This window comes from Lepisosteus platostomus, chromosome 10 (genome assembly GCF_059453375.1).
Source record: "Lepisosteus platostomus isolate fLepPlt1 chromosome 10, fLepPlt1.hap1, whole genome shotgun sequence".
Classification (NCBI taxonomy): domain Eukaryota; kingdom Metazoa; phylum Chordata; class Actinopteri; order Semionotiformes; family Lepisosteidae; genus Lepisosteus; species Lepisosteus platostomus.
Genome location: NC_142620.1, coordinates 21,355,171 through 21,378,146, shown reverse-complemented (window position 1 = coordinate 21,378,146; position 22,976 = coordinate 21,355,171). Strand labels below are relative to the sequence as shown.

The 22,976-nt window shown below is 39.2% G+C and overlaps 1 protein-coding gene and 1 long non-coding RNA gene across 3 annotated transcripts in view; both read right to left on the bottom strand.

Annotated features, from left to right (window-relative positions):
• Positions 1–345: 345 nt before the first annotated feature.
• LOC148653582 (uncharacterized) lies at positions 346–13,368 on the bottom strand. Its single transcript, XR_015941707.1, has 2 exons — positions 7,250–13,368; positions 346–4,735 (listed from the first exon to the last, which is right to left on the bottom strand). It is a non-coding gene; the product is annotated as an uncharacterized LOC148653582 (long non-coding RNA).
• A 412-nt stretch (positions 13,369–13,780) lies between these two features.
• The window catches only part of rad51b (RAD51 paralog B), a 182,967-nt gene continuing 173,771 nt past the window's right edge, over positions 13,781–22,976 (bottom strand). The window contains exons 10-11 of one of the 2 annotated variants that reach the window (XM_088648767.1): positions 15,842–16,750; positions 13,781–15,798 (exon numbers count right to left, since the gene is read on the bottom strand). In XM_088648767.1, the coding sequence (XP_088504893.1) occupies positions 16,617–16,750 (134 nt within the window). In that variant the 3' untranslated portion in view covers positions 13,781–15,798; positions 15,842–16,616. Of the gene's footprint in view, positions 15,799–15,841; positions 16,751–22,976 lie in introns of those variants that run through there. The other variant, XM_088648769.1, reaches the window with a different exon arrangement.

The window sequence follows — 22,976 nt, the reverse complement described above, 5'->3', positions numbered from 1 at the left end:
AGCAAACCAACTTTTGCAACACCCCATCAAGTGAAGTATTAATGTCTCCTCTGAGATTTTCTTCCAGCAATTTGAAAAAAGAAAATCTACTTCCGTATTTTACTTTTCTGCTTTGTTTTCTAGTCAATATTAATAAAGTGCCACCTTCAAAAGCCTGAGACAAAAATTCAGTGAGGTTCCATAGGTTGCCAAAAGTGACAAAACTATTTTGAATTCTCATGCAAGTGAGACTGCCTAATTATTTCAAACTAATTATTTTACTTACAAGAACATCATTCTAACTGTTCAATTCATTAGCATTGCATTTGTTTTGTATTAGGAGAACAATTTGAAACAAAAATGACATTTTGCTTTTAATAGCATTTATTTATTATTTAGTATGATCACAAATTCAGTTATGAGATGTTTGGAATTTACAAAACAAGTTCTTTATTAGTGTTTTTTGACACACTAAATGTGCACCCAACTAGTGCTACATACCGTCTGTTATCTACTATATATCTGAATATTAGAAGGGCCACAGATAAGACGAGACCATTTGGTTTCTTGAGTTCTGTTTCTTGATAATCCCTTAGCCAAAAGTGGATGTACTCCTCTCTGTTCCCTCACTGAAAGGGACAAGTTAGAATAGCCAATCAACCCATTCCATTGCAAGGCTTTTGGAGGTGAGAGTCCAGAAACCCCACGCAAACATGGAGATAAGATGCAAACTCAATGCAGACACCCTGTTTTAGAATCAAACCTAGGACCCTGGAGCTATGAGGCAGTAATGGTAAACAGCACTGTGCTATTCTTTTAACTATCATTTCAAGTAAGTGATGTTAGAACAACTGTTCTCTTGTGGACCAAGAGCTGTTTAACCTGAATGTTATGCTTTTAAGCCAAAAAACCAAATGTAAAATGGTGGCGTTGAGCAATGCCTAGGCAGACATTGTCTTTCTACTGACTTTTGTTTGAGAAAGGGGAGAACAAACACAGAAAATATGCTCACTCTGTTAGTTCTCTTATCTCATCCAGCAGCTGACAAACTTTATCAGAAGTTGTTAAGATCAGGGCTAGAGCAGACCGGAGCACAGAGATATCCCAGTGTCTCTTGTGACAGGAACGAAGACGGAGAGCGAATCTGTGTCATTGAGAAACTCATTTTTTTTAAGGGAGATAGCCCTGTCACATGCAAAGCCACAAAATGCCAACAGGCCATTATAAAAGAATATTATGAGTTACTTATTTCGCACAGTCCTGGAGTCTGCACAGTGAGTATCTAAGGTTATTCCTTGTAAATCCTTCCAACTACAATACATAATTTACAGTTAAATAATACAATTCATCAGAGGACTGTGAGGGTGTATCACAATAAAACCTGCACACTTCTTTAGACCACTCTCCAATTAAACCCATCTCATACATAGTAAGCACATGTAATTTGGCATTGGAAAGCAATCTCATTGCTTTAAATTATGCAGCTGTGCACAGATCACATTCTAAAAAATAGTCTTTTGTTTTATGTTTACTTTTAATTTTATTCCCTTCTGCAGTAGTTGGGTTGTCCCTACTCAAATGTGGTTTTTGAAGGGTTCCCCATCTAAACAAAGTTCCTGCTTTTAAAGAACTTCTGCTTTAGCAAACACCTTTTTTTAGGCATTCCCATGTGATAACAAGCCAAAATCAACCGTGTTTTACCACTACAGAGCTCCCAGGACTGTTTTGTTCCATAAACACAAAACACTATACAAAAGTTTGAGACAAGACACAAGGGCTCTGTGTTTTATAATTTAAAATATTTGCTAGGAAAGATAGAAACACATGGTCAAGGGCTGGTGCTATATTTTAAATGGTCTCATGTTATTCAGGAGAAAACAGTGCTGGGATTTAAAGAGAAATACAGTATAGTAAACCTTCCAGTACTTGGTATCTGCTCCAATTTTTGGTTAAGAAACAGGCCTCCCAGAGTTCAACAATCTGCTTTTTACTGGTGTATGCTGTAAGTGTAGGCCTTTTTTATACAGTATATCTCCATGATAAGATCTAAACACAGCTGTAATCTCCACAAAGATTGATAAACAAAATCTATGTTGTAAATAACTATTTTTTTGTGACAGGTGTTTCATTAAGCCCATGGCCTGAACTTGGCTCCACGTCATTCTTCAGACAGTCATTACAAAAGCTGGCCCTGATCTGCACAGTCTTTAAAAGATCTGGTACAAACACAGTTATGAAGTGGAACAGAGGGGGCCAAAGTTGAGTAGAGGGTTTGGTGAAGGTGGAATTTACTCATTGTCACTGCTGCGGGTGACTCATGCTCTTCAAAGTGTGTTACTATTTTCTAAGCCACAAACACAATACAGGGCCTGAGATCACCTACTGTATGTGCTCACAGATGGCAAGACGACACAAAGTGGAAACACAATACTGTAGCTTTAACCTTGCTCATCATCTGGGTGGGGCAGCTTAATCTTGTCTGCTGGGATGCTTCACTCAGTTTCTGCCAAGCAAAAAATAATAATTTCTCTGAGCCTCACACACAGACATAGGGGCTTTCTAAGAAAAAAATAAAATAAATATGTCATCACATATTGCATTTAACCAACTATTTTGGGTTTGGATACCTGTGAATGAAAAGAATAGATGACAAAACCAATATATAGATCAGGAGAGACCTAAGAAACTTGAAAACTGACAAATTTTCTTTAAAAACTGTGATGATGATACAATCTTCCTGAAATGGACAGATCTTAAAACTAATTATTGTGTAAGGCAGGCGACAAGGAAAATGGAAAAATTCAAGAAGGCAAGCCTCTTCTTTTGAAGCATGGCTGGCTGCATTAGAAACTAAAATAGTCAAATAACTACCATTGGGAAGACAAAAAAAACATATACAGTATACGTAACAACAGTGCAGTCAACAGTAACAGCAGTCTTTTCTAATTACGAGATTTTTGACTTTGTAAAACAGTAAGAAGCTCACCACTTCCCCCCTCAGATTTGACTGCCAACACACAAACAAAATTTGATATTTTGTGTCCCACAAGGTTATAAAAACTAGTAATCACCTCTGAGAAGAATATCTTTTCAGTTCACTGCTCTTAGCAGTCACCGAGTATGAATAAGCATTTAAATCAATATAATGTACATACCATCTACCTTGCATACCTTAAAGAACGGAACCTAGCACCTAATTAAGAATGTTATCAGGCAGGGTGCTTCAATATCTCTAAAAGTCTTGAAAAGTCACATTGCAAGAATTTTCAAAAAATACTGCACTGGGAAGGAAGGCTTTTTTAAAAGTGCATACTGTATTTAATTGTTGGTGACTGAACTGGACAAGTGAGACTGCTGTCTCTTAGTTGTTAAAGGTGCTGGGAGAACACAGTAAAGGAAAATGTAACAGGTCTCACACTGTTACAGCGATGTTAATATCTTTATGAAACTAAGGTAAGAGGGTTCATAGTTCACTTTCTGCCACAGAACGTGGCACCAGAGAAAGATGGAAAGCCAGATGCTGCTGAATTCTCCTGCAGCAGGTCTTCTCGGAGAAGCAAAGCTTTCTGTCCTGCAGGGGACTGTGGAGCAAGTTGCCTATGAGTGACCATGATCAACTCCCACAGAGGGTTAAGTTGCATTTGACACAGTGACACAGGCAAGAGAAACATATGATATTGCTTTCAGCACGGATCAACACAAATCAAGCAAACCTAAAAAATGCCACTCTTTGCACAAATCTTCATAAACGATCCAAGTACTAGCAGGTAGAATCCCTCTTTGGTATCAAATGCATGAGGATCGATGCAAATCACCAGTTTGTTCCAGGATCAACTGGGATTACCACTGTAACCTAAGCATTTTCCCATACATTCTCAGACCTGCTTTAGAAAGCCACATTTTGGGGGGAGATTAAGAGTAGGATTTTTTTCTAAGCATTTTGCTTCAGGTCAAACTTGTGTTCCCCTTCTTTTGTCCAGAAGATGTTAGAACGTTTAAAGGTGAAAATCTGACAACAGGCAGCATTAACATGGGGAAGAGAGAAGTGAAATGAAATGAAGAGTTTACTCAAAGTTAGCAAAAAGCTTTGCAATTTGTTTGGTTAATGGCTTCTTCAGAGTATTTCTTGCCTGCAGCCAAGACTTTATGTTCAACAGCACCCAGCTGTCAAAGACAAGGACAGAATGGGGTAGTGTACCTGCTCCATGAATCTGGTTCATTCTGACAGGTGTCTACCACAGAGTCCTGGCCCCCTTGGGAGATATCTCTTCGCCGCTGTGGTAGGCCTTTGCTCTCAGGAAACCTGCCATTTTTGAAAAGTTATCACGGGAGGAAAAGGACTGGATTCATCTCACACACATCTGTTTTCAGGACACAGTATATGTCAACCCACATTCCTTTTGGCTTTCATTTGCACACCTAAAGGCTTTATAAGATCACGTTATTGTCCATATACAATTTCTTCTTTTCGCATACCCCAACTTCATCTCCATGAGACACACAGACACACAGACAGGGAGAGAAGCTTGGGGTCAGAGTGCAGGGTCAGCCAATTATACGGCGCCCCTGGAGCAGTTGGGGTTAAGGGCCTTGCTCAGGGGCCCAACAGAGAAGGATTCCTCTGCCGGCCACGGGATACTGGAACCGTGGTAACTGGAACCCCGGGAACCAACAACCTTCCAGCCACAGGCGCAGATCCTTAGCCACAGAGCCACGGCACCGCCCCGAGTGTGCCTTCAGATCTTAAATTCACACTCTGCAAAGGGATAAAGATGTGCTTCACAATTTGTGTTAAAAAATATTAAATGACGCACATTTCTCGACTACAGAAAGATCCCCTCTGAAAAAAGGAATTCTGGGCTGTGGCAAGTGTTTGCCAGTCTCCAAATGAGTTCTAAAAGGGCATGTAGCCATTACCACAAAAATCCCCACACAGTTTGACAAATGTAATCACTGTGAAGTGATTTTTTGTGTGTCAAGATTAGAGAAGTGCTTGGATAAAAAAGAAAATGCCAAGCCAGTGTTGAAACCTTTTCAGTGGTATACAGCCTATAAATAAAAGACTTTGAAAATGAAGGAGCCTGAGGAATTTAAAGCTACAGTATAAAGCAGCGGTTCTTCACTCATCACCACACATACAAGACTCAATGTAATAATTTAGTGAAAAAATGTGAACAGGGCACATAAAAGTACACAAACATAAAATATAAGTACATTTCATACGGAATGAGAAGGATCTGTGACATCCATCTAAGCAACAAATTTAGACATCATTGTTCAGCAAAATCACTTGTCCAGCCTTGCTACCAACATCCTGCATGTCAGTGGAAGGAATCCTATTCAACCACCAATAGATGTTGGTTCAACCCATCATTAGACATGAGAAACACGAGGAACAAAGGAAAAGAAGCTGTTTACTTGTAACAGGTATATTAGATAATCAGAGGTACATTTGCAGGAGTATTTTTCACCGCTCCACACTTCCTAAAAAAGCAAGAATGAGCCCTATGACTTTAAGCAATCACCTGCAAATGTTTAAAATGACTAGGGGGACTTCTGTCTTACACAAACATATTTGTGTGACTGGATTGCAATGGTGGTGTTTTTATATCAGAAACCAATCCCAACAAAAGAAAAACTAAAGACAAATGTATGCGCTGGGAAGTGTTCCATGAGTGCAGCCCAGTGGAAAATCCACACTTTGGATGACAGGGGCATAAACACTGTCCCCTCAATAAATTAACACCTTGTTCAATCGTCTACAAACCTGGAATTTATAAATGCTCATATCTGATGACTTGATGGACAATATCTCTCATGTTTATGTCGGGAAGAAGGTTAGAATTTTCTGTCAGGTTACAATATGACACTAGAGAAGATCACCCTTCTTTTCACCCCTGGAGAAAAAAGTGCTGTGAAGATATATTGTCTAAACCATTCCCAATTTCTGTCTCCTCAAAGATATTGTTTTTTGAAAGCATTTTTCATTCCGGGAAGTTTCTGCACAAAACATATCATGTTTTATTAATCTTTTAAATTGACATGTCTAAAAAAAAACTGTAGTATCCACACAACACTTATCCACAATGTCAACTGTTCTTAAGATTGATTGCAGATGAGAGGAGGCCATTCTACCCATCCAGGTAGCCCATCTCATCCAGCTGTTCTTTTTTTTCTGACAAGTATTGTATTGCATTTTAAACAAACCAAAATCCACAATGCATTAATTCCATTTTACCGTTATCCAGCTTTTTCTTGAAAAAAGGCCAGGGTATCAGCTTTATCCACATAACAACACAGCTGGGTAGTTATTATTTATATTCCACAAGTGCTACAGTATTAATTCAATTAACCAAGGTACTATTTAGATCCAGCTCATAGGAGCTAACAGGTGAAAAGCCTAAAGAGATGTGAGCCCTCTTCCAACAGGAAGTGGCTTGCTGCCTCTCCAAGGGATGTCAGGAAGTCAGTCTTACTGAACTCACATGGGTGACCTGGATTCTGTAGCCCCATCTGTTTTTCATTTTGTAGGCTCTATTAAAGAATTTATCCTCTGTCAAAAAAATCCCAATTTCTGCTATTTCCTTTATCTGTAATTCAGGAAATTCCTTTTTTTTCCCATTACAACCTCCAATGATCTTTGCCATAGCACCGAGTCAGCAATTCCTGGATGGAGCAACTGACAACATCTAATATTTTCTTTGCATACACCAAAACTTGGTGTTTTGTCAAGTGTGGAAAGTATATAATGTGCCAGATATTCATTAAAACCACATGTTATTAGTTACAGAGTTATCGAGGAAGGCCTAGAGCCCCATCTGACTTGCATTAATTACTTAACGAGTGTGTGGTTTGGGCAACTGGCATGTCTAGATTGAAGAATCGATAATAGTTCAAATAGCGCCATACCGGCCTTTTGTGGCCACTTCTAACACCTGAATAAAATAAGCCTGTTCTGTAAGTAGATCAGATTACGTGAGGTTCAGCATCTTATTAAGAATGACCTGGTTTTCGAAAGAAAAGAAAAAGCCTTTCTATTCTTTTTTAGTGAAAACAAAAAGAGGTCTACTGTTGGGTTAGAGCTACAGAAGCACAAATGCATTCTCCATCTGTCATATTGGTATTATCTATACATTGTTTATCAATACACTGGTAGAATTTTTAAGTCCTCATTATCAAAAGGTACTCATAAATTGACAACATCACCATTTAACATTATTCAGATTATGTTATAGATAATTAGAATATTTATTAGCACTGCAATACTCACCCCTTATCTGAAAGCTGCAATTCAGAAAGTAGCACAGGGGTGATAAGGAGTGCTTGAGCTCATGGGGCACCTGAAAAGAGGTGCAATACATTTTCAAAACAGGCATTTTTGCATGTACTGAGTTCATTAAAATCTGCAAAATCAATGCACTATAAAACACTGGCAGTCTGGGACAAGTTGTCCAATCATGTTGGCAAAGCCTATAACTTTGAGGAAGGCAAAAGGGATGGATGAGATAGCTACTAATGGCTATGAGAGCGTGGTAGGTTCAGGCAAGGAGGAGACTCTTGTCTGAACTGTGCTACCCAGAAGGCAGTGGGGAGTGATCTGTGGTCCCCAGTCACCTGATGAAATGGTGAAAGGCAATTGTTCTGGTTACATTCAAATACAGGAAGCTGAAGCTTCCAAGGGGCTTTTGAACTCGACTATGCATTTTCAGAGGGGTAAGGGAACAGAGAAGTGACTAGCCAAAGAGCCATGGACAAAAAAACAGAGATTTATGTTATGGAATTGGTAAGCATATAGCTGTCAGTGGTCATAACTGACCAAATAATAACTTTAGTGTTAGAGCTCAATGGAAGAGTTAGTGTTTTGTTTTGTTTCCTTTTATTGTGAAAAGGTTTTGATAAATACCAAATCGTTTTACTTCCAAAGCAAAAGTGATGTGTTTTAGTGTGCAGAGATCTCTGAAGCACAGTAATGGACAAGCTAGACAGCCCAGATGGCCTTCTTGCTCTGGATTTGTGCTGATGTTTTTAAAAATATGTGCTGTATATTCAATGAGAAAACAAATCTTTAAAAAACCAAACATTTGTGATGACAGAAATCTACCCTAAAGGCCATAAGTTAAATTAACAGGGTTTGTTCTACGATACTCAGAAATGTTAGAAACTGGTGAATTTTCACAGGCTGAAAGAAAGGAAACAGCCTGTAAATGAAAGATTCAGAAGACAGTCAGTGCTATACGAGTGCTGTATACTGGATAATCCATATCTAGAGAGGATTTCTTTCTTTTTTCTTCTGATAATGTAATGTAATAATAATATTCTCTATGAAAGGTTGCTTTATTTCCGTGTACCTGTCCTTTGGGGTCCCCTGGCCTCTCTCCCTTGGTATTGGCACCTGTTTCTGTTGGCTAGGGATGTTTCTACCTGCTTTTCAAGAGTGCTCACTTGCAATGTTTGCTTGCAACTACCATGCACATTTTGTTACAATCATTAGTGCACTTTTTTCACACTATTTGTACACATGAGCATGTATTCAGCATAATTCAGCATGACCAAAAACTCCAGACTTGTACACAAAAGAAATGTATCACTCAGATTTAATATATTTAATCCCGTGTTTTAAAAGTAATAAGGATGGGCAACTATGATTTTCCCCTGCCCATGACATTGGTCATTGTTTGTCCCACATACAGCATGTTCTACTATACTCACCATGCTAAGGAAAAACACCTGGCAGCTGCAGGTTCTCAGCATTGTGTTTTTGAAGTCACATCACTGGAGTTCTAGCACCATGTGTTGAATTCGTGTTGAAAAACCAACATGGCTTGCTGGAATGGAAAATCTGTTGACTCAAGACCTCCGGCAGTAAACGCGACACAATGAAACTACACCCAGTCTGCAGCAAAGGTATTCTTCTGTCAAAGGAAATGTCTTTCCTTATCATCATACTTCTACCCCCCTTAAATGTTGGCTTTAAAAGTGAACTAGTTAGCATAACAACACAGCTCTTCACTTGAATAATAATAATAATTGCTTACACTTATATAGCGCTTTTGTGGACACTCCACTTAAAGCGCTTTACAGGTAATGGGGACTTCCCTCTACCACCACCAATGTACAGCATCCACCTGGATGAATGAAACTGTATTCATCTTTGACTAACACTGCGCCCTCCTTACACCATTTAAGATGGTGTTCAGGTCACATAAGGATGAAGATTTCACGTCTCGATTATCAACATGTTACCCCTGAAAATGCAGATCATTTTCAAACAAACTAGACTCATTCTGCTGATGCACAGATTATGGATTGCTGTAACCACTGCTTAATGAGACCTATCATGCGGATGGGTCAAACACATGAGAATACCTACCAGAAAGTGTTCAAAAGTGTTTTCTTGGTTCGTCTGGAGTATTAGTGAAGACAATCTGCTCACTACAATATGTAAGATGTAAATAACATTATATGTGTCCCGCAAAATACTGATGCACACACAGTTACCTTTTCATTGTGCATTAGTATGTTACAGTAAGTCAAAAGCCACATTGCAGCAATATGATCCTCGTACAGCTTGTTTTTCATCCACAGTGCAAAGGATACTACAACTTGAAACACAAAATATCGCTGTAATCCCAACTGGAAATAACACTGTTCTGGTACACTCTGGTACACAATAGTATTGTGACTGTTGTGAAATCAACATTTTGGCAAGGAACACCACTAAAATAAATCATTTTTTTCTCTTCTGAGCTTACTATTATTTGAGCCAAGTACTCCCAGTACAGCAGCTGTAGGTCATCAGACAGACAATGGTCAAAAACAAAGTTCAAGGCTGGCATACATGATGGCATAAGAAAGGAGATTGTATGCATGAGCGTTGAAGACAGGGTGGCATCTATGTATAGTCCATGCATCAGAATTCCAGTACAGGCGTCAGGCTGGCTGTCCTTCAGGACAGCTGCAAAATGAGAAATCCAGTTTTGTTTCATAAATGTCAGTGATGAGCAATCTCAGCTGGCACAGTTATAATTTAACCACCGAATCAAAGAGGCAAAGTCTCTTTGGAGGGGGAAAGCGAGTTGTTCAATAAATACGTAGACATACATTTCGTCACCAAGTTGTGCATCTGGGTTCTTCTCTCTGTACACTGTGCTAATGAACTCTTTGGAGTTTGCCAAGGCTGCCTTTCTGAAATCCATGTCCTTTCACTTATTCCAATCAATACTGTGTTAGAACACAGAAACTAAAAGAGGCAAAAAAATGAGAGAAGGCAATTTGGCCCTTTTAGCTAATTTGACCAATATGAGGATCTCATTCAACCACTTCTTGACGGAAGCCAATGTATTAGCTTCAATGATATGGCTGGGTAGCTGGCTCAAGACTCTCACAACCCTTTTTGTAAAGAGTGCTACATGTGCTCAGTTTTAAATACACTTCCCCTTAGTTTCCACTTGTGCCCTCTGGTTCATGTTTTCTTGAAGAAGCCCACTGGCTTAACTCTGGTGACGTCTTTGAAAACTTAAATCAGGTCCTTTCGTAGTTTCCATTGATCAAACTAAGGGAATTCAGCTCCTTAAACCTATGTGGGCAAGGCATTCCTTAATAAGATATTCACTTTGCTGTCCTCCTTTGAACTGATTCCAACTCAGGAATGTCTTTTTTGAAACATTACATCCTAAATTGTTCACACAATTCTAACTGAGGCCTCACCAATGCGTTGTACAATTTTAACATAATCTCTCTTGACTTGCATTCTACAGTATCCATAATGTTGTGATGCTTTCTGTGTCCCAATTTGAGCAAAAGCAATATTTTCTCTACTTCATAAGATCACCCACTCTGTCAGTGGCATCCATTTCATGTTTATCACCAAAAGACTCCAGAAGTGAAATCAAACAGAACTGTTAGCTGTACAGTGTAATAAAGATCTGACAGCATCATAACGATGATCAGCACTTTATACCTCTACTGGTCCAACAAAATGCCAACAGTTTTTTCAGCTACAGTAAGGCCTGCCAACCAGATCTGTTTCTGCTGCTGTGAAAGACCAACACCAATGATAAATTTATCATTCAACAAGAGAGTGGAAGATTCTTGTCTACAATTGCAGACAAGCATGAAGAAACCTGTCTCCAAAATGTAACCACATCTCCATTAATTTTCCTGTCCATTCTTTCTATTTGTTTTCTCTTCTAGCACTGACTAGGACTTGCTAAAACCCGAATCACATTCAAAATACAAACCAACAAAATCTCCCTGTACGGAGAGAAGGAGAAGAAGTAATAATCAACATACTGTACTTCTCAGTGTTCTGTTTATTAGAGACATCTGTTCTTGTACTTGTATATCCTCTCACAGTTACAGCACTCATTCAACACTGGATACAAAAATATTATCATCTCCTGTTTTATGTAGGCTCATTTTATTGTGTGCTTTCCTCAATGCCCTTTGATCAAAGTTAAAGTCTACAAAGGGAATGAACAGCAGGCCAGGACAGAAATGACACCAATACGTTTTTAGCTTTAGGGGTCCGAGTCTCTTCTAGGTACAGGGTGACTTACCAGTCATTGAGCACTGGCCAAGCTCTGCAAAAAGCTGGAAAAGCATGTGCAGGATAAAACGTCCTAGCGGTCAGAATGATAGGGTCACTTACTGACAAGCTGCTAAGGCCGGAACCACTGACGGGTATGAAAAGCTGGCAAGTTTCTTAGAAGAAAAAAACCAACAAGAGGTGGAGCTTCCCAAATGTTCCTCGGACAAATATCATAGTCTGGATTTATGGAATTATCCTGTGTCTTCTAGCTTCAGACACAGGTTCCTGTCTTGGAGGCACTGCATGACACTGAGGAATGGACTGATGTCAGATTTTCATGAGATCTCTTGCTTCTGCAACTAACTTTGAATACTTTGAACTCCTGATGTGTTTACCGTGCCCACTGCACTTAGTTTTCTTCTTTCAACATTGCTTCACATTCATGAGATTTGTCTACTTGTTTTGGTTTAGTGATATGCTAAGACAGTTTCCATCTGGTGACTTGACAGCACCACACTAGAGAAGCTTTGGTAATGTAAATGGTTACTGATACAATTATTAATAACACATGAATATAGCTAGATGGAAGCACAGTAGTGCGGTGGTTAGCACTGCTGCTTTGCAGGACTGAGATCTTGGGTTCAACTGTGGACCTGGGATATTATCTGCATTGAGTTTGTATGTTCTCCCCTTATTTCCTTTGGGTGCTCCGGTTTCCTCCCACAGTCCAAAGACATACTGGTAGGTTAACTGGCTTCTGGAAAAATTCACCCGTGTGAGTGTGTGCTTGATGTTTGCTGAGATAGGCTCCAGCTCACCCGCTACAGTGAATTGCATGAAGAAGTTAGAAAAATAATGGATGGAATTTCGCTAGATCTTGGACTATCAACACAACGCTGGAAAGACAATAACTGCTCACAAATGTGTCGACTTCTAAGTGAGTGAATTAATTGAAAAAGTGAGATAAATTTTGCATTTCATTCTAGATACAAACCTTGCTAAATAAAATGTATTCAGTTTCCAAACGTTAGTTCTGAAGCAAGCATCTTGTAGTAAAATTACCTAACGTGGTTAATTGTGGACAGAAGACAAAGAGTTTTTATTGGTCTTATTTTTATGGAAAAATTTCTCTTGGGGTTATTTTCAAACACTTAAATGTCAGTTTCGGCTAGAGCATCTGTTTCCTGTATACGTCTCACTGAATTTAAGATTTCTTTCAGGTCCTTTTATTCATTTTCAGTTTCCTTTTGGTGTTTTATTAACCTTTCTAGTTTTTGGTCTTTCTATCGCTGCTGTAAGTCTAACAGTCATATTGTTTAGGGAATGGTATTACTGGCTAGCTGTTTTCTAGATCAAATCCAGAGAAACAAACACAATATCTGCTGTAACAGCTCTACACAGCCACTGTCTTTAAAAGGGGAAATGATGAAAAGTCATTATAAGCTGCTGTAGCTGAAAATGCAAGAAGAACGAACAGCACACTTTGCTGAAACAGCTACACACTATTAATTGGTGACAGCATACACACACCACAGGACGGTGCTTCCTACATTTTTCAGCTTGTGGCACAATTATAATGTCCCAGTAGTCTTAAAGGCACAAAAATGATTTGAAAAAATATGGTCTTATATTGCAAGAAATAACATACTGTATTTTGACATGCAACTACAGTTTAAATGATGAATACTCCTCCTCCCATGGACTGGAATTGCAATGAGAAATGTGAACTCGTTTCAGTGAACAGAACAGCTCAATATTTGGTTCAATGCTGAAAATGGCTTCACAAAACTCCTAATCCACATTTTTGTAAATATCTGATTCCAGGGCACACCTGAGACCTTTACCACAATTGAATTGAATACATTTGCGAACTGGTCAATTTTACCACTCCCTCACACACACATTAAACCCCTTTAGTAAAGCGCCTCTTTTAAATTTGGCATGGCGCTTAAGAGAGAAGTTATTTTCAAGAAGGAACAGCACTGGACAATGACTTAGGTGCTGCATGTTTTTGCCATCACACTTCACAAGACACTGAATCTTTCAAAGATTTCAGAGAAGGTGTGAGGAGTCCAATTACATAACTCTCTGACTTCACATGTAGAGCATTAACAACCTTTGTGAGATACTGGCTGGAAAAAGCTTGCAACTACTTCATAATTTGCCTCATACTTCATTGTGAAGAAGCTTGTAGCTTGTAATGGAACTAAGATGCCAAAGGGTCTTTAACTGGTTTAGGAGACAATACAAAGCCAAACTAGTCAAAAACGGTACAGATAACATATTATAACTTTATATTCCATCCTCTCCAAAGAAAACCATCCTTGGCAATTAAAATAGCTTTTCTAAACAGCTAAGTCTGTTTTAACTTAACAGAAATGTAGGTTAGGCCAAGGGTTCTGTGTCCAGACAAAGCCCTGAAGCCCACAGTTGTAACTCTCAGCCTCCTTTCCTCTCAGCTTCACTCCTTTTCTATGCTTACGCATATTTTATTTTTCTGAAAACAATCTCTAAAAGGAGGAACCACCCAAAATAAGACCATTGTTCAGATAATCAGCCAAACTTCCCCATCTTCCCCTTTGGGGTTGGGAACCATGGCAACAGACTGTTGAATTCCATTAGCCAAGCATATATTGAGGTCTTTCCTCCAGCGAGCACTCGGATCATTAAGACAATAGGGAAAAAACAGACGACTGAGATTTTTAATTTTATAACAGATTCTTAGGGGCAGTCTTCCATCAAGATTAATCCCTTAAAAACCTGTCTGGAGAGGGGAGACATCACTGAAGCCTCAGAAGCAGCCACTGCTGTCTCAGTCTGTTGATATGTGCAGTACATAAACAGGGATGTTTAAATTGCTGTGACTCTATCTGAACTTGAACTGTGTCCCAGTGGGGCCAACTATTGTATATACTATACACGGTGTAGTGATGCTGTAGCTTGTTCTAAATCTTTCAGAAAAGTCTGTTAGGGACGATTATTAGTTTGCTTTTTTTTTGGTCTGACATAATAATTCTCCACAGGTTTAACTCAAATGAACTCTAGAAAACAAATGTACTGTATATAGTATATACAGTATACTGAAATTAAAATCATTCATTTGATTTCACTTCCACAACCACACCTGATTCTTGCCATGTTTGTGCCTAAAAAACTGTTCTCAACCCATTTCTCCACAAGCAGCAGACTGCTCTGGAATTCTCAGAGCGACCTACTGGGAGATAAAGAGTCCTAGAGCCATCAGGACACTACACTGCCTTTGAAGGCTGCATAAAGTAAGAAAACCTACTGCACAAAAAAAGTGGTACTCTGCAGGCAAGGCAATTGGGCTTTTTTCGTAAACCCGTCAAAAAGAAGTACTTTTAGGTTTCTACCTGCAACAATTCAAGCAAAACCTGCCAATTAAAATCAATAGCTTCCTATCTAGTTGTCTAAGCCTGGGAAATGCATTTGCAGCTCATTCTCAATCTCAAAGTGAGTGGATGGAAGGAGGAGGGAACGACAGGGTCTGTGCATTCCAGGGGTGGGAGTGGGTGTGGGAAATACACCTGCAAGCAACTCTGTCACAATGTCATTTAAAAATCAAAGCATACTATGGTTCAAGATAAGAGAAACAAAGAGAAAAGTCTCTGCCCCCCCCCTCCCCACCCCCACCCCCTACCCCTACCTCAATGGAAGTGATTTTAAAAGTAAATCAATAAAGGATTCCCCTTCAGCATACTCCAGAGTCCACCTTTTTTAAGGGGGATTGACAAATTTACATCTGTTTGCCTTCTGGAGGATCCTGAGCTTAAACAAACTGGAAAAGAAAAAAAACCCTGTAACTGATTAGCTAGCCTCTTGGCAAAGCAACCTGTTTACCCAGCACATAAGCCATCAGTCCAGGGGGGCTGCTGAGCCTGTAAGTAACCAGATAAAGAAGATGAAGAATGATGATGATAATGAGGAGGAGGAGGAGCTATATGTTTAAAGCACCACCCTCCTAAGGCCTCCTGGCATGGCCTAGAAGACTCAGAAACATACTTTTTCAGCCCCCCGCCTGCTCAGGATGAGACTGTTCAATCCAGAATGATAATTACATTGGTTCCTGTGGAATTATGGAATTATCTCTTATATACGTGCATCAATCTACCCTTCATTCCCCTTCATCTGTACCTGAATCATAACAAGACAAAGAACTGATACTCAGAAAATCATTAAGACCAATTCAATAAGACAACTGAATAAACAAGTCACCCCCCTACCCACTGGACGAACCCCAAATATTAGCAAGTGTCCCCCAAATCACACTTGCTAATATTTGCCCCACAATTTGCCCCACACTTGCCCCACATTTTCTAATTTTAAAAAGCAAGTCAGCAGATTTGGCAGGACAGGTCATTCATTTGATTTTTTTCAGTTTTGTACTAACAGAAAAGCTTGAACAAGAACAATGTTTGTACAGTATAAAAAGAACAAAACTTAAAGAAATGTCTGTAGTACATTAAATACACTCCCCTGAAGGTGTAGCAGAATGACATAGCAGCATCCTCATCATCAGCACAAGTTTACATGTTTTTTTACATCTGGTAATAGAACACAACTATGAAAAAGTGAAGCATCAGAAAAATCATTGCAAACTGAAAATGTAAGAATCCCAGAAAGAAAACATTTTTTTTTGGCTTTGTACTGAAGAATTTGCTTTTTCCTTTTAACATAAAAACCTGCTATAAGTTTCAGAGCGGAAAGCACAGCCCACAATATCATAAATGTGTGTGTGCAGGTGACAACTGAAGGTAAACAAGGACCTGAAGAAACTAGAGATTTATGGGAAAACATCTCAGTGTTTTCTCTTCTTAAATGCTTTTGAATGGCATTTTTTTTTATCAGTAGGTCACCCAGAGTTTTTTCAGATTACCAGTTCCTGTGCAGGACACTGAAGAAAAACACAACCTTGTGAGGAGAATGGAATGTTAATCAACCTCCATTAAACACAGAGCTTCATATCCAACACCTCTTAGTTCACAAAGTTACTCCCAAATGAGTAGTGGTTTTTAAACAGGATAACTTCAGCCGTTCTTTCCTGTACAAACTGAAAAAGGAAGTCCAGGCTGAGGTGGGCACATCCTTATTCACTGGCAGCTTCTGCTATCTGATTGGGCTTGGTCTCTGTGAGGCTATAGCTAAAGGCTGACCGCACTCTGATTGGCTGAAGCCCAGGATCAGTTCCTTGATGGGTGGAGCTTGCTTGGTTTTCATCTCCTGCAATTGAAAAGAAAGTCCCATCAATAAATATCCATCATGACCGAGCTGAACATTCACAGCTATCTATAAAGGCAGTGGTGGGCCTCTCTTCTCTTCAGACACTTCAGGGGCTTCTTGGTTTCATTCCTCCTCAGCCGTTCATTGTGTATCCGGAATGATTAACTTCATCCGTCAAGGAAAATCCTTTTATTCTTCAACATTTATAAAATTACATTAACTGGAAATCCACGGAATCTGGCCCTTTATTTGTTTTTTGGATTAGGGTGAGGGTGACAGTCTCACTGGTCAGTGTAAGTTCCTCTTGTAAAAGATTGCTAAACAACTTTTTTTTTCTATTTTGATGATACCAACTGTGACAACTCTGACACAAAGGAAAAACAAAGATTTGAAGACTGTTGAAATTGTTACCGAAGCTTTTAGAAACACAACTGTCAGTGAAAGCTCAGATGCCTTTTTAACTTTACATCCTCGCAAAGAAACTCACCAAAAAAAAAAACAGACACTTAGTGTCCAACAGCCCAAACTCACAAGCTATGCAAAATGGGCAAAAATGAACCTGAACATCCAAACTACTTCTCTGTGTCAGCTGCAGTAGAACAAATTTCATTTTGTATTGTTCCTTGAATATTACCAGTAAAGCAGGATGACAGATCTCTGAGGAAACCTGTTGTGTTTATTCAGACTGGCTGGAAAGCTCTCCCAAACTCTTTCCTGCTTGTTAGGAGGAACAGATTTTCTTGTCAGACATCCAGAGATGACAGGGTAAAATAGTTACTAGCATGGTAAATGGAACCTAAGGAACACACAGATTGTGAGTGGTTGGGGAGGTTTAGAGCCTTATAAAAACATTTGGAAGGTAAAAATATAAAATAGTATTAAGTGTCCATTTCTAATGGCATCTTACATATCCAATGTTGTATTTTGTGTTTTCTGAAGCATTATCTTTGATAATTGTACAGAAAACAAGAGTATTTTTAAGTACAGAGCTGTCTTCTTTTATTTGGAAATTTATTTTTTTCAGGGGACATGAGCTATCACAATATTTACGTGCTGGTGATTAAAGAGGAAATATATACCAGAAGGTGTCCAATTTTAGTGATTCTTTACAAAACAATTCCCAAAATGCCAGAAAGTTAAAGGCGGAAGTAGAATGTGTTTTTTTTTCCTTCTTCATTATCTAGAGCTCTATTTTAAATTCCTCTACAAGGTGATTCCCTGCTCTATTGTTTCACTGTCTCTTCTACAATGTCAAGTCTCATAAAAAGCCAATGAGAGGTGGTATTCCTGGGTATTTCCACCTTATAATCAGGATGCAAAATCTGCATGGGAATGCTTTTTAAGTGCCACCTTTACAATCACAGGGGAATTTTGCCCATAGTTAAACACAGATACATTCTGAATGATTCAAAAAGATCTCATATAAACCTGGCAAATTTTTTACCAGAAAACTGGACAATGATTGTTTGGCGGCCTAGGGTTTTAATCTCAGTCTGTCAGTGTTTTGCCACACTGACATATCTGTAACTTCTACCTTATTTTTGCGAGTCTCTATTGTGACACTACTCTCCTTTTGCTGCCTGAACAGTTTTTTCCAACAATGCATTGGTTTATATTGCCAAAAACTAATTTACCTCACTATGTTGACAGGTATAATTCTATCACATGATACAAAACTGTCATCTAACTTATCTTATTCATTACTGTTCAAGAGATTTCTGTTGCTGACAGGTTTTGACTTTTGTCACATATGGTATCTCTACAATTCCAGGAGTAGCAGTATGGTTTCTGGTTGGCTTGCTATGTGTTTTGAGGCAGTTAACAACTCAAGAGAGGTTGAAGACACAAGGAATTACAGAACAATTGTCATTGTGAGCTGAGGGAAGTTCCCACACTGCATTTTTCGCTTGTTGTTTGGATGTTTCTGATACTGACGTACTGTAAGTGATACTGACGTTTTATCATATGTTCGTGCGGGAGATGGCATCTCGTGCAAATTTCACTTCACACAGACTTGAGAAGCCTCAACAAAACCTTTCTAAAAGTTGGTGAGGGTCACAGCGGCGGGATTTTTTTTAACACATAAAGCAAAGCCTGGTTGCAGACAATTCTGCCACACGGTTTTGTATAAAACCAACAGGGAAAAACCCCTCTGGGCCAACCACTACCCAGAACTGTGAGTCACTGTGTCAGTGCGGCATTAATGAGGGGATCAAATTGAGCTGGATCTCCTATATCAGCTTTAGCTTTGATTTCTCCCTCCTCAAAACAAAACAAGAATGGAAAAAAAAAATGTCTTGAAATGAACACCTTGGTAAAACCTGCCACTATATAATGTATCCAAAAGTGGCCTCAACTTGGAGCTCTGCCAGACCCCTAACCCTATCGGTCATTTCATTAAAAAAAGAAAGAATACCGCAAGGGAATTAGGGATCCCTGCACATTACCTGCCAGTTCCTGGGGGAAGGAAAGTACAGAACATATGGGACAATCTCAAGCAAACAGCGGTGTATGCAGAAATCAGGTGGACGGCCAGATAGAGCTATGAAACATTAACCAAAAGTTCTCTAAAAAGGGCATTCAAAACCTTTTCCTAACTTTACAATTTACATGGAGAAAAGTAAGAAACCATATGAGTAAAATGCAACGTCACTTTTATTAACGGACTCTTAACCTAGCCTAATGATGAACTGCAGTCAGCCTTTATGGGATTAAAGGATTGCCCGGATTGCCTGCATTCTTGTTGCAATTTTCTTTCATGCAGTCTCATTCGAAGTGAGTAAGTTTCAGTGAAATGGGGGTTTGTAATGCTAGCAATTGTCTGACACTTGCGTTCTTTTTTGCTCAGTTACTAATAAGCCTATTGGTCTTAACCAGAATTAATCTTTAAATAGCTCAGTTACATATTTCTCTGGAGTGGATTTTTTCATTCCTCTGCTTATTCCTATGCTACTGTTTGCCACAGAGGAGCATGCAGCACAATGTTGGTAGGAAACCTGCCTTCAATTAAGGCTTATCGTCAACCAAGGCGTACTTTATCGAATGTGTCATAAACGTTACAGACCTACCAATGTTCAGACCTAACAACAGGTCTAGCAATCTTGCATTCAAGCAGTTTCAGAAGTTTAAATCTTACATAAGAATGTGTCATACATAAAACACACAGTGTGTTAAAGTAAACTCTCATTGCCACCCCAACTGTCATCACAACACGTACTATAAAGAAAGGTTTAAAATAATTAACTCTGATATCAACATAGTTCAAGCTGACTTACTGTATCTAAAATACTTCTGGTGAAAAGATTTCACTATGTTTTACATGTCTATTTTTGAAAAATACTCTTGGACCTCTTTTTGTGTGGCAATTTTAAAGACCATTCTACATTTTTAGTAGATAAAACAGCAAAACAAATCTTTATCATTTATAAAATTATGTTTCCTACAAAGTTAATTCATGTGTTTCCTTTAAATTGTAGAATGGGGCTGTGAACTGCAAGTATAATGAAAAATAAGTAAAATAAATACAAAGAAGTGTTATAAATCACAATACCTGTTAGATTGCAATGTAAGACAAACGCTGACAACTTCTCTTCAGTAAAAGACTTCAAAAGCACTATGAGCTAATTTAACATTGCACCAGTAAAGCAATGATACACAATTTATTTTACCTCCTTAATTTCAAAATGAGGCTTAACCCCTCAAAAATAAAAACAAACTATTAATGGAATGGCTGACAATTAGTAAAGTGTGTTGTTGCTCATGAAAAAAGATCTTTCTCTTCCCTCAGCCCCCAGCCTCCAGGGACTGTAAAATGAATCTTGGGCAGCTGTGTTGAGGCCTACAGTAACAGTTCCAAAGCGAACCCATGTCCCTCACTGATTAACAGCAGAACAATGCAGTTCTTTGTGACCGACTCCCCTCCCAGCTCCGCAAGGAGAGTTTCCTGTCGATCCAGGCGCATCAGACAGAGACAAACAGCACGAAGGACAGCAGCTTCGGAAATGGGGGACAAACAGCCTGGTAATTGATCGGCAAGCAGATGGAAACACAATAAGACCACAGACAGACAGACAGCCAGGCTCTGTCCTCTTCCTACAGTCTTTCTCAGAGGAACCATTTCTCATCGGGCTTTGCTCAAAGCAGGTGAGGAGCTCCTGGATTCTGTGACTCAGGTGCATTAAAGAATTAAGAAATTACATTTGTATAACATCCAAACCATGCCAGTCCTGTCTCCTTTAATAGAATAAAGAACCCAAAAATAGACTTCTTGGAGATCAAATGTCAGCCCCAATACTACAGCACACATATTAGCTTCTTATATTTCATAAGAAACTCTGATCACTGATCATCCTCAGTTAAATGCACCAAGCCACTACAAATATGCAAGAACTGTATGTTTCTTTTTCTACAGCTGGTCAGACATCACAAACAGAACAGTAAAAAAGGAGCCTGGAGCAAGTTACTGCTTATCTTTTATCTCCAGAATGAAAATCATGAACACCTTTCTTTCTCAATATTGTTCAGGAGAGATCTACTTAGATATTACACATTCAACACACATCCTGCACAGTTATTATTCTGTTCCAGTAAGCCATGAAAACACCTAGATTTGCAATTTTGATGTAATGGTTGTGCTGACAGTCACCGCTGTGCCCCTAATTAGGGCATGGAAATCCCACTGTTCTTTATGATTTTTATTGGAATTAGTTCACAAAACCGTTATACAATCTGCCTACCTCAAGTCCTAGACATGATGCAGGTGCCAGAAACGGCTGTAAACAATGAGCATTTTCTTCTTTTCTGCTGTACATATTTCCCCTAATATTCCCACTGCCCATGGGAGGACGCGTCACAGACCTTTGTTGCAATTTGTAAAGACAGGGACGTGCAAGGAGGAAAAGATATACAGTACAGTTGAGAGATTTTTCAATTAAAAACAATCCCATGAAAATGGGAATAAAAAGCTACTTAGGATTTCAAAATCTTAGTAACTTAATATGATTTTATGAATGAGGCTCCCAGATATTGGATTAAATGTCTGAGCCGGTTCTTTAAACAGCAAGCTCTGCAGCCCTGCCAGCCAGGACTCTGCCTTATCCAGCTTTAGTGTGCTAAGACTCCATTCACAATGGAAAAACAGTCCCAGGCCCGCACAGCTGTCCGTGTGTGAGATCACAGTACAAAAAGACAGGCAGCTGGGACCAGGAGAGGGAAGGAAAAAGGCAGTTTAAAAAATAAAACAACCCATTAAGGTTTTTTTTTGCGACTGTGTGTGAGAGTGCATGTGTTTTCCTTCCCTGCGATAGAACACGGTGTCCTCGATGTGTGCCACACATCTCCCAACGCATCAGAGCAAAGTCAAGGCCGCGTCTGCTCACTGTGTGCGTGAGCACGGGCCACAGGGGAGAGCCGCACTTGGTCGTACAATCTGGATGAGCAACTCTTCAATGAGAACGGCCTCTCGCAGATGTGTTTGGCTACGGATGAATCCACATCTGCTGACTGCACGGGAAGGCCTGTAATTAAAAATGCTGAATAGAGCTTCAACACATTTACTTCCAGGAACGGTATTGTTAGGCCAAGACTGGATTGAAGTGCATTAACGTCTTATACTGGACTAGAGCAAAATAAAAAATCAGGGAGAATAATTACTTTGGTCTGGGCCTAGAAATCAGAGTCAGATACTAATACCTGGAAATGGAATGCAAGTAGACTCAAAACAATAGGAAGCATGTCTTAAGACAATGTTTGGAACAGAGACTATTTTGCGGAAACAGGACTTAGTTCATGTTTGGTTTTTCAGGATAATTACATACACAAGACACTGACACATTCTGAACATTCCAAAAACACAGGCTGCTGTAACGTAGCTTCCAAGTGTTGATGAATGCTGATAAACCCTTAAATCATGCCTATAGAAACTTAATTAATTCAGAATGCTCTTTGTGTAGAACCCTTTATAGCTCAATTCAAAAACAAAGCACTAGGTTAAATCTCACATACCAGTTTAGATACATAGCTTGCTTTAGAACCATTAATACACACAGCGTCCAAACAGGAAGTCTGCCGGTATGCCTGCCACAGACTGGTACACACCTGACCTTGAGGGCAGAGACAACAGCTGTCCGCCTGTAAAAGCTGTGACACTGTGCTACTTTCTTAACAGTTGGAATATTTGTTCTGAGAAATGTTAAAAATAAAGCTATTCCCAGAGCTGTGTGGTATT